Below are 12,075 nucleotides of genomic sequence, written 5' to 3'. Positions count from 1 at the left end.
TCCTTCCATGTTGCAAAATTTATGTTGGGATTGACTTGTTGCAACCGATCAAGAGAGAAGCATTTTATCCCAAAATTCAAAGGAGATATAGGACCAAGTGGAGTTATCAATTTGCATGCCAAGAATAGGCTCTTCATTTACAAACTTTTAGGCAAATTTTGCTAAAGCTTGATCATCCTTCCACATTATAGAGTGGAGGGATCTAAGTATTCAATTTATCAGTGAAATAGTAGCTTTTGTATTTCTTTTTTCAATCACATCAAGTCTACACCAATCATTAAAAGAGAGTTGCATGACTAGTATCTTATTAGAGCCCTACTATGCCCACACTTCTTGTGTTTCCACCAATGATAGTATTGTTCTATGTTCTTTAGCATTTGTACAGTACCTATTACTTGAGAAATCTGATGAAGGTGTATATTTTTCTGAACTAACTCATCATCCCAAATATTAACCTAAAAATTCAATGTGCAAGCCAATTTTGGTAAGATGCTTGTAATCTTAATGGGTAAGCATGGCCATGTATAGCCTATCTAATATTGAGTTAAACTAAATTTGATTAAACTACTATAAGACATAATTACTTGAAAGGGAAGCTGGCAAGTCTTGACTTAGCAAGAAATAATAGTTGTGCATCAAGTTGTAACAAAATCTTTTTTGATAAGGAATAGCTATTATGTTTCATTAAATAATTCATAGCAGCTATAGCAAAAGGTTGGAACCACTAACATAATTAAATACCTTACAAAAGTGACTAACATTTCAACAAATAGTATAGCAATATTTTACCTTTTTAATTATCCCCTTCGCAACTTTTTGCTAATGCTAAAGAATTACTTTTGAACAGTATACTACAATACTCTTGATCACAAATAAAAAATTCTTAAGTATTCTCAAGTAATCAAGAACAAATTCAATATTGTAAATAGAAATTGCCTTAAAATTATCAAAAAATGTGATTGATGAGTCCCTACACTGCTATTCCATTTGAAATCATTCCAGTAGCATGAGAATTTTCCATCCAAATTAGCGCAAAGGTCCAAACTCACATGATTACCACCAAAAGCACTTTATAGTTTACCATCACTTCCTGCAATAAACAGTTTTCATAATTCCTCGAGTGATGGAGGCTACGATGCCTGGATTACCTAGAACCATCCATTCCTTTCCTCATCAAGGAGTCCTTCGGTTTGTGACCATCACTTGCATGCAAACTTCTCTATCCAACATAGTGCAAAGGTCCCAACTCACATGATTACCACCAAAAGCACTTCCAAGTTTACCATCAATTCCCACAACAGCATAAGCAATTTGCAAAATTCCTCCTGTGCAACAATGCCTGCATTACCTCAAACCGTCCATTCCTTTCCTCATGCTGCAGTCCTTCCATTTGTGACAAGCACTCGCAAGTGAAACATCACTTCCCACTACAGTGTAAACAGTTTACATCATTCATCCTGTGATGGAGACCATGATACTCGTGTCAAAGCTTGTTGCTGGGGCTTTTGGCTGACACCTATCATCCGTGAGTCACATTTTGCAGTTGGCCATCTTGCTATGATGAGCTATACTGTTCTGTTCCGCTATGCTTAGGCTCTTTATCAATGTCCCTGCAATGCACTACCTTCTCCATGGCAGCAACGGCTCAAGGCCTTGACCTCCTCTCATGTGCCTTTACAAGCTTTCTGAGCTCAGAATTCTCACGATACATTGAACCAGATCTCTTCCAGCTCATAGCGCAGAAATGCAATTCAAAATAACCCAATGACCTACTTGATTCAACGCTTAGTCTCACAACACAAGCTGACACTCAAGGCTGCTCCCAGACCCAATCATGGAATCTGGTACTACGCTAAAACCAGGAAATAGGACCAAAGACCTTAAAAGTAACACAAAACAAGTATCAAAAGGTACACAGCAAATTGAAGTTCTTAATGTAAGTCCCTGGATACAAATGGCCAGCTCCAATATGAGCTTCATCACATGCACCCTGATCCTGATTACTTTGAACATTGCCAGGAAAGAAAATATCATCCATCAAAGCACCAACAACTGCCTTTTTTCTGATATCCCCTTATTTCTTCGAGCTAATCTCTCTCCCCTCCAACAGGGACCACCTTTTTTGCCACCCCAAGCAATAGAACAGAGGTTGAAAAAGCCAATCTATGCTAAAAAGTTACAGCAAATAATCATCAATAATGTAGAACAAGTGAGTACAACCTAAACAGTACATCAACCTGATATATATGTGCTCGAGATTTCACTTTTACGAGACAGATATACAGCTTAAACAAAAGGACTAACATTATAGAAGTTTATTCCAATGCTTTACAAACCATTGCTTAAAACATATCGACACATTTGCATAAACGGAATGATCTAACACTACATGTGCCTACGCCTGCAATCTGAATGAGCTCAAATGTGTCCTAGAAAATGGTAGTAGGTACCCTATACTCACTTCAGTCAGGCTCAATGTCAAATGCAAGGCTTGAAAAGTTGTGGAAGACTTCTCTCTTATAAGGAACATAATATCAAAACAGATAAGGAACATAATATCAAAACAGATGGACATAAACCCTCTTTAGAGGACTTGAAATAAATGCTTTCATATCACTTCAACAGAATCTATATGCTCCTCTTCTCATATTAGCGGGTAATAAGCTCTTCATTCATTTTATGAAGGTGTGAGCAAAAGCTTGGTCGACCATTCAAGAGGCAGTGAGATGGTAAAACCATAGAATCACTATCCATGCCTATCCACAAGCAATAATTTGGTCCAGTACATTTTCTGACATACCCAGTTGTGAAGCTCCTCAACAATAGATCCCCTTGAAATATGTAAAATATCAAATTGTACACCTACCGAGCAGAAAATAAAATGGGGATAACCTTGCCTGCACACTTCGGATAGGAAAAAAGGGTCTTTAGTCTCCATTCCTTTCATCAGCTACCTGAGATAGTAATCCAAGAGCCCTTTCAGTAACCAGTTCTTGTGAAATAGCAGTCAGGTTCACATGTATAGCTCAAATTTAAAAAATACAGAAAAAATGCAGACTTGTTTGCAGAACGCTTGGTCTACCTGCTCGGATTTCAAAGCTTCTGCCACAGAAACCACACCTGTAGCAGCTGTGGAAGCTGCAACACTAGCCATTAAAAGACTACGCTGTTTACGCTCTGCTTGTAGGGACCGACACAATGCTTCGAGCTTCTCTTTTTTATTTTTTGCAGTCTCTAGCTGTTTTTTGAGAGATGCCCGCTGTTAGGACAAATGATTCCATGGTTAAGTTTCAATATGAGCTGAGAGTTTTAAAACACCTCTCTCTCTCTCTCTCTCTGCGCGCATGTGGGTGTGTGACTTCTTTGTAATATAAGAACAACTGGATTTCACCACACACAAAAAATTGTGTGCGTGCGTGCATGCGTGCGTGCGTGTGCGTGCGTGCGTGCGTGTGCGTGCGTGCGTGCGTGCGTGCGTGCGTGTGTGTGTGTGTGTGAGAGAGAGAGAGAGAGTAATGACTACATTTCAGGGGAAAATTCCTGGCTGTCATGTTTCTACTGCTTTTATTCATGATTGGAAGAGAATTCTCTCTTACGCTAAATGGTCAGGTGCTTCCTCCCATCATGGTAATTCTCTTCGTTTGGAAAGTATCCATTGGAGCAAGGTATTTGATTCGCCACTTGCTTTACAAGCACCTATTAAAGCATATAATCTTATGAAATTGGGCATAAGATTTGTTGGAGATGTGGTGGATCAACATGGTTATGTGCTCTCATTTCCACAAGCTTGCAGGACATTCCCCTTGGGTCTGCATCATAGGCCCATTTGGAGGCTACTTACCTCTATGTTGCAGCCTTTTGTTCCTGTTCCTCCGTTGTTTATACAGGATAGATTACTGCACTGGAATCTGACTTCCTTGTCTCCTTCCCGTTCACTTTCAATGCATAATTTGACATCCTCGATGGTCTACAAATTTCTTCTTCCACCGCCATGGATTGATAAGCATGCCAACACTCTTTGGAATTTGGATAGGCCTTTATCTTGGTGGCAATCAAAACTCAAGAAAATTTGGAAAGCTAAATTGCCATTGAAACAGAGGCTTTTCTTTTGGAGATGTATAGTGGGAGCTTTTTCCATTGGGGTGAAATTGGAAGCACATCGTATTGCTTCCTCTTCCTGCCCCTGTTGCTCTCATCATCGTGAGACAGTTCCCCATTTGTTATGGTCTTGCCCGCACTCTCGGATATTGATCACTCATGTTTCTCATTTGCTGCGGCTTCGGTTTCCCTCTATCAGATTCGGGGAAACTCTTCTGGATGTTTGGATGCTTCTCATCTCAGATGTCTCCATTCCTCCTTTTCTTTCACTGGACTCATTTTTGGGTACTATGGACTATTTGGACACACAGATGGCATTTTAGAATGGGACAACAGTTCCCTCAGGCATATGCTTTCTTCAGAATGTCCCTCAAGCAATCTTTATATGATAGTTATGCTGTGAGGGATTTGGATGCTACTAACCTTAGAAGTGTTTTCTCACTGTTTTTGAGTGCTTCCATTAGGCTCTCTTTTGGAGTCTAATGTCATGTACATTGATTTTATGTTAATTTTATAGTCACTGGTTTCACAAAAAAAAGTGTGTGTGAGAGAGAGAAATCAAAGTCTGTGTGTGTGTGTGTGTGTGTGTGTGTGTGTGTGGTCGAAGCAGAGAGTAGGTCCCCGTACAGCTCCCCTCTCCGTCCGTACATCTGTACGGACGCCATACGCTCACCGTACGGTGGTGCAAATTGACTTCGTCATCCCTGCGCAGCCTTGACAGATCCCGTTGCTTTCTACCTTGCCATCGTTTTTCCCCTTCTAATGTTTCCTCCGTGTGTCCGTACTGTCTTGAATCTTCCGTACAGTCTAGCGTCAGCATCTCTGCTCCGTACAGTCCTGTCAGATACTCCGTGTGAAACCTCCGTACTGCTCCGTCTGCTAATCCGTACGTCCGTACAGTGCACGAGTTCACCGTCTCTTCCGTACGTCCGTACATCCCTGACTCTTCCGTACAGATTTGCCCCTTTGTGTCCCGTCAGCAACTCTGTTCCGTACCTTTCTGTCAGATCTACCGTGTGATCATTCCGTACAGTTTATTCAGGTTCTCCGTACGTCCGTACAGTTCTGTCAGCTCCCCATTCCTTCGCACAGCGCTTCAGTCCTAACTCATCCTCATCGTTTGATATCGGTTGAAAACCCTTAGCCTCCATGGCAGAAGCAAATAAGTATTATGTCAAGAGAGCTCTCTCTCCTGAACCCAAAAGACAATCAAGGGAAACCTCTTCCCCCATATCTCCTTCATCTGAAGATGCTTCCTATGTGTTTGATATGTTGAATGATGATTTTCAACAAAGTAGAAGGGAATGGAGTCAACCTGCTCCGGAACTCACTTACAAAATGAAGTTGCTCTCTCTTGTACATCCTTTGAAGAAGCTTTCTCAAACTGCAGTTATCATCTTTTTTCCATGCAAAATTCCTTCTGCTAATGATGTGGGTCAATGGGTGAATTCTCTGCTAGGTGGATGCTATGTAGAAGGAGTCTATTTTGCCTCCCGAGGATTTTATGAAGTTCATCTTTTGGATGCCCTGACAAAACAAAAGATGCTGGAAATGTCCCCTTTATTTTTTGGTCGACAAATGGTGCATATTATGCCCTGGTCCCCTAATAAGGACTACCAGAACCTTATCAAGCATCATTGCCCTGTATGGGTTGAAGTGGTTGATTTTCCAGATTACATGAGAACAGAGCTTCCAGGTTTAGCCATGACATTGGGACAAGTCATCTGTCCCCCTCGTCCCACAGGTAATAAAAATCGTTTTTGCATCTTATGGGATACTAATAGACCAACCCCCTCCTCTATTGCAGTTGAGATTGAGGGTGTTAATTTGGGAAGGAAATATTTCACTCTAAAATGGGGCATTTTTGCTGGAGCTTGTTTTTCTTGTCACAAGTTTGGGCATCGTGCTTCAGAGTGTCCCTCTATCCTTCATCCACCTCCTCTAGCAGCTATCCCTCTGCCTTCTAATAAAGGAGCTCAGAAGACATATGTGGAAAAACTTGAGGCTAAAGGAGCAAAGCCTTCACTGCATACAGGGAGCCAGGCAAAATAAGGAAAAAGGAAAAAGCAAGTTAGGGGAAAATAACACATCTTCTCACGAGGGATGGCAGACTGCAAAGAAGACGGTGCCTCTCAAACAAAGACCACTCCAATCTCGTAATTGGGATGCCTCTGCTCCTTCTCCAGGACAATCTTCTACCTCTCCAAGCAACCCCATCTCGAAGGCATGGGTTAATGCAGTCAAGGAAGGTCTTCCCCTTTGTGAAGAAGATGATATTATCAGAGCTTGATTTGTCCGCTAGGGCTGCTATCATGCTTACTCTCACTGATTCTCTTGTGTTCAATGTTCAGGCTGAAAAGACCTCTTATGGCCTATGGCAGAGGCTAGCAGAGTTGTATGCCCAAAAGAGTTCAGCCAGTAAGGTTTATTGGTTGAAGAAGCTGGTTGATCTTCGCATGAAGGAAGGTACAACTATGACCTCACACTTGAGTGAGTAAAATGCCATCTTTACACAGCTGATTGCACAGGGATTGAACCTTGATGAGGAGTTCAAGGCTACTTTCTTGTTGTGTACCCTCCCTGAGAGTTGGGACACTTTCAAGACCACCCTGTCTAATTCAAATGTCACTCTTATATATGCTGATGTGGAGAGCTCTCTCCTTATGGAGGAAATGAGCAGGAAGAATAATGCGGGCAGCAAGTCTTCCAATGCTTTGCAGGTACAGGAAAGAGGCAGGACTCAGCAGAAGGGGCAATCTGCTGGCAAGTCCAAATCCCGCAGTCACTCCCGTGGCAAAAAGGATATTGAATGCTTTTACTGTGGCAAGAAGGGACATGTGAAGTCTAAGTGCTTCAAGTTTATACGGGATCAGAAAGCCAAGAAGGCTGAGGCAAAGGATGCAGGCAGTGGAAGCAAAGGCAAAGGCAAGGCCAAGGCAGATGACTTGGATGCACTGAATGTTGCAGCAGAGGACAGTGATAGTGACAGACATGATGTTTTATGCTCTTCTGCTGTAATTGCACATACATTGGTTATTGATGGCCATGACATGCACACCTGGCTCTTGGATTCAGGTGCTTCTTTTCATGTTACTCCTCATAGGGAGTGGTTTACTTCCTACACAGGTACTCATGGAGTTGTTCACCTTGGGAACAACTATGCATGTCAGATTGCAGGGATTGGCAGTATACAGATAGCATTCCCTGATGGACGCATATTTATGCTTGATGGTGTTCGCCATGTGCTGCAAATCAAGAAAAATCTGATTAGCACTGGCTTGTTGGATGACAGTGGTTACCACACCACATTTGGGGATTCCAAATAAGTGATTACTGATGGCCAGGTTGTAGTGGCTGAGGGTTATAAGAGTGATACCTTGTACCCTCTTTATGTTTCCAGTGTAGGTAATCATGTTGTTGCCATAACCGAGCTGCCCAAGGTTTCATTGTGGCATAGCCGGTTGGGACACATGTCCGTTAAAGGAATGCAAGAACTGTCACGTTTGGGTTATCTGCCGTCTCTTTCATTTTCAGATTTGCCTACTTGTGATCATTGCATTTTTGGAAAGCATTCTACGACTCCTCATAAGAGGAGAACTCCCCAAAATAGAGCACCGCTTGATCTAGTGCACACTGATTTGTGTGAGATGCCACAGCTATCACTAGGGGGTGCAAAGTATTTCATTACTTTTATTGATGATGCCACACGCAAAGTGTGGGTCTATTTCTTGAAGCATAAAAGCGATGCCTTAGATGCTTTCAAGAAGTTTGTCGCTCAAGTTGAGAATCGGACAGGTTGCAGCCTGAAATGCCTCAGATCCGATAATGGGGTGAGTATGTATCACATGCTTTTGTACAGTTTTGCGAAGCTAAGGGCATTAAACAGGAACTCACAACCCCTCATAATGCATCTCAAAATGGTGTGAGTGAGCGGATGAATCGAACTATTCAGGAGAAGGTTCGATGTATGTTGTCTTATGTTGCATTGCCCCATGGCTTTTGGGTAGAAGCCGTGCAAACAGCAGTTCACATAATTAACAGGTCGCCGAACAAGGCTTTGGAGTTGAAAGTGCCAGAGGAGGTGTGGTCTGGCAAGCCACCTTCATATAAGCACTTACGTGTGTTTGGCTGCGAGTGCTTTGCTCATATACGCAAAGAACTGCGCACCAAACTAGAGCCAAAGTCTTCCAGATGCATCTTTATGGGTTATGGTGACGAAGGTGAAATGGGGTACAGGTTATGGGATCCCGTCAAACGGAAGATTATACGCAGCAATGATGTCATCTTCAAAGAGGATAGTGTACACAAAGAACCCGTGCAACCTGTGGAATACAGGAGGGTTGTTTATGATGATGTCGGACAGCAAAGAATGCCCATTAATATGCAGCAGCAGGCTGCTGTAGATAACCCTGTTCAAGAGGGTATACAGGCTGAAAATCAGCCAAATAATTTTGCCAATGATGCACCACTGGATATGCCAGCAAATGGGGCTGTAGAACAGCCAAATATGGTGGTACAGCCACCCGTCATGCATGACGACCAGGCTAAACAGCAGCCTAATCCGGAACATTTGGTTAGGAGGAGCACCCGTGTACAACGGCCTCCTGACAGGTTTGTTCCAGGAGCCAATAATGTGGCTGATTTTATTATGCTGACAGATTGTGGTGAGCCTTCCAGTTTCAAGGAAGCTATGGGAAGAACAGAGAAAAGGAAGTGGGAGAAAGCCATGCAGTCAGAAATGGACTCCCTACTTGAAAATGATACATGGGACTTGGTGCAGCTACCTGCAGGCAGAAAGGTTTTGCCATGCAAGTGGGTTTACAAAGTCAAAGTGGATTCAAATGCTTTACCGAGATATAAGGCCAGATTGGTTGCCAAGGGATTTAAGCAGGAGAAGGGCATTGACTTTGATGAGATTTTTTCCCCTGTAGTCAAGATGACTACTTTGAGAGCATTGTTAGCTCTTGTTGCTCATGAGGACATGGATTTATGTCAGATGGATGTGAAGACTGCTTTTCTTCACGGAGATCTCCATGATGAGATCTACATGAGTCAGCCAGAGGGATATGCTGTTAAAGGGAAAGAGCAGCTTGTGTGTAAGCTCAAGAGGAGCTTGTATGGACTCAAGCAGGCGCCAAGAGAATGGTACAAGAAGTTTGATGCCTTCATGCAGTCCCAAGGGTATCATAGGTGTGAGACCGATCATTGCTTGTACACCAAACGGGCAAAGGATGGCAGTTTGATGCTACTCATTCTATATGTGGATGACATGCTGATTGCCAGTAAATCTCAGCAGGAGATTAGTGCTTTGAAGAAACAACTGCATAAGTCTTTTGACATGAAAGACTTGGGTGATGCAAACCATATTCTTGGCATGCGGATTACTCGTGACAAGTCCAAGGGACTTTTGTTTCTGTCACAGAAGGAGTACATTGACAAAGTACTGCAGAGGTTTAAAATGGAGGGGGGGAAGTCTATTAGTACCCTGTTGCCTCCACATTTAAAACTCAGCAGTAAGGACAGCCCCAGATCAGATGATGATAAGGCTGAAATGGCCAAGGTTCCGTATGCATCTGCAGTTGGTTCTTTGATGTATGCCATGGTTGCCACTCGTCCGAATATTGCTTTTGCGGTGGGAGTCATCAGCAGGTATATGGCAAATCTAGGCAAGCGGCACTGGGAAGCAGTGAAAGGTGTCTTGAGGTATCTCAAGGGTACCAAAGACTTGTGCATATGCTATGGTAGGCAGGATGCATTGGTGCATGGTTTTACAGATTCAGACTATGCAGGGAATGCAGATAACCGGAAGTCTACTACCGGTTATATTTTCACATTTGCAGGAGGTGCTATATCATGGGTGTCTCGGTTGCAGAAATGCGTTGCACTGTCAACCACTGAAGCTGAATATGTTGCAGCCACTGAGGCTTGCAAGGAAGCAATATGGCTTACTCGGCTGGTGGGAGATTTGGGCATTAAAGGAGATATGCCAGTTTTGCATTGTGATAGTCAGAGTGCTATCATGTTGGCAAAGAATCCGGTCTTTCATCAAAAGACCAAGCACATAGATGTGAAATATCATTTCATCAGGGAGGTACTGGAAGACAAGCGACTTGAGCTTGTGAAGGTGCATACTTATGATAATCCTGCTGATTTGCTCACTAAGAGCTTGCCTACAGAGCGGTTTGCACATTGCCGCCACATCATGGGATTAGGATGAGACCATTCTTATTTTATGGTCTTGTATACAGTAACTGTATATTGCTGTAATTTTTATTCTTTTCTCCCCTTTAGGCACATTGGCCTTTAGGTGGGAGGTTGTTGGGGTAAAGGCACATTGCCACCCTTTTATTAAAGATATGACACCTATGACTGTCTTAAGACAGTCATAGAGTGAAAAACCTAATCCTAATAAAACCTATGAGTTTGTGGTGTGGCTCAACACTTCACACCCACATCTTTTGTGTCTCCCCTCTCTCTCACTCTCTCCCCATTGTTCCACTCCCTCACTCTTTCCCTCTCACCGTGTACAACGGCCTCCTGACAGGTTTGTTCCAAGAGCCAATAATGTGGCTGATTTTATCATGCTGACAGATTGTGGTGAGCCTTGTAGCTTCAAGGAAGCTATGGGAAGAACAGAGAAAAGAAAGTGGGAGAAAGCCATGCAATCTGAAATGGACTCTCTACTTCAAAATGATACATGGGACTTGGTGCAGCTACCTGCAGACAGAAAGGTTTTGCCATGCAAGTGGGTTTACAAAGTCAAAGTGGATTCAAATGCTTTACCGAGGTATAAGGCCAGATTGGTTGCCAAGGGATTTAAGCAGGAGAAGGGCATTGACTTTGATGAAATCTTTTCCCCTGTAGTCAAGATGACTACTTTGAGAGCAGTGTTAGCTCTTGTTGCTCATGAGGACATGGATTTATGTCAGATGGATGTGAAGACTGCTTTTCTTCACGGAGATCTCCATGATGAGATCTACATGAGTCAGCCAGAGGGATATGCTGTTAAAGGGAAAGAGCAGCTTGTGTGTAAGCTCAAGAGGAGCTTGTATGGACTCAAGCAGGCGCCAAGAGAATGGTACAAGAAGTTTGATGCCTTCATGCAGTCCCAAGGGTATCATAGGTGTGAGACCGATCATTGCTTGTACAACAAACGGGCAAAGGATGGCAGTTTGATGCTACTCATTCTATATGTGGATGACATCATGATTGCCAGCAAATCTCAGCAGGAGATTAGTGCTTTGAAGAAACAACTGCATAAGTCTTTTGATATGAAAGACTTGGGTAATGCAAACCATATTCTTGGTATGCGGATTATTCGTGACAAGTCCAACGGACTTCTGTTTCTGTCACAAAAGGAGTACATTGACAAAGTACTGCAGAGGTTTAAAATGGAGGGGGGGAAGTCTATTAGTACCCCATTGCCTCCACATTTAAAACTCAGCAGTAAGGACAGCCCCAGATCAGATGATGATAAGGCTGGCTGAAATGGCCAAGGTTCCGTATGCATCTGCAGTTGGTTCTTTGATGTATGCCATGGTTGCCACTCGTCCGGATATTGCTTTTGCGGTGGGAGTCATCAACAGGTATATGGCAAATCCAGGCAAGCGGCACTGGGAAGCAGTGAAAGGCGTCTTGAGGTATCTCAAGGGTACCAAAGACTTGTGCATATGCTATGGTAGGCAGGATGCATTGGCGCATGGTTTTACAGATTCAGACTATGCAGGAAATGCAGATAACCGGAAGTCTACTACCGGTTATATTTTCACATTTGCAGGAGGTGCTATATCATGGGTGTCTCGGTTGCAGAAATGCATTGCTCTGTCAACCACTAAAGCTGAATATGTTGCAGCCACTGAGGCTTGCAAGGAAGCAATATGGCTTACTCGGCTGGTGGGAGATTTGGGCATTACAGGAGATATGCCAGTTTTGCATTGTGATAGTCAGAGTGCTATCATGTTGGCAAAGAATCCGGTC

General features: G+C 43.0%; 1 protein-coding gene across 1 annotated transcript in view; it reads right to left on the bottom strand.

Annotated features, from left to right (window-relative positions):
• Nucleotides 1–2,549: 2,549 nt before the first annotated feature.
• LOC147885137 (uncharacterized) overlaps nt 2,550–12,075 on the bottom strand; it is a 51,113-nt gene continuing 41,587 nt past the window's right edge. The window contains exons 12-13 of the mRNA XM_087397556.1: nt 3,083–3,259; nt 2,550–2,954 (exon numbers count right to left, since the gene is read on the bottom strand). Coding sequence (XP_087253682.1) covers nt 2,928–2,954; nt 3,083–3,259 — 204 coding nt within the window. The 3' untranslated portion in view covers nt 2,550–2,927. The remainder of the gene's footprint in view (nt 2,955–3,082; nt 3,260–12,075) is intronic.

Source organism: Dipteris shenzhenensis, chromosome 26, assembly GCF_047967505.1.
Source record: "Dipteris shenzhenensis isolate YYH24624 ecotype China chromosome 26, Dip_SZ_1.0, whole genome shotgun sequence".
NCBI lineage: Eukaryota > Viridiplantae > Streptophyta > Polypodiopsida > Gleicheniales > Dipteridaceae > Dipteris > Dipteris shenzhenensis.
Note: the sequence above shows the minus strand (reverse complement) of the source record. Positions and strands in the feature narration are given on the sequence as shown.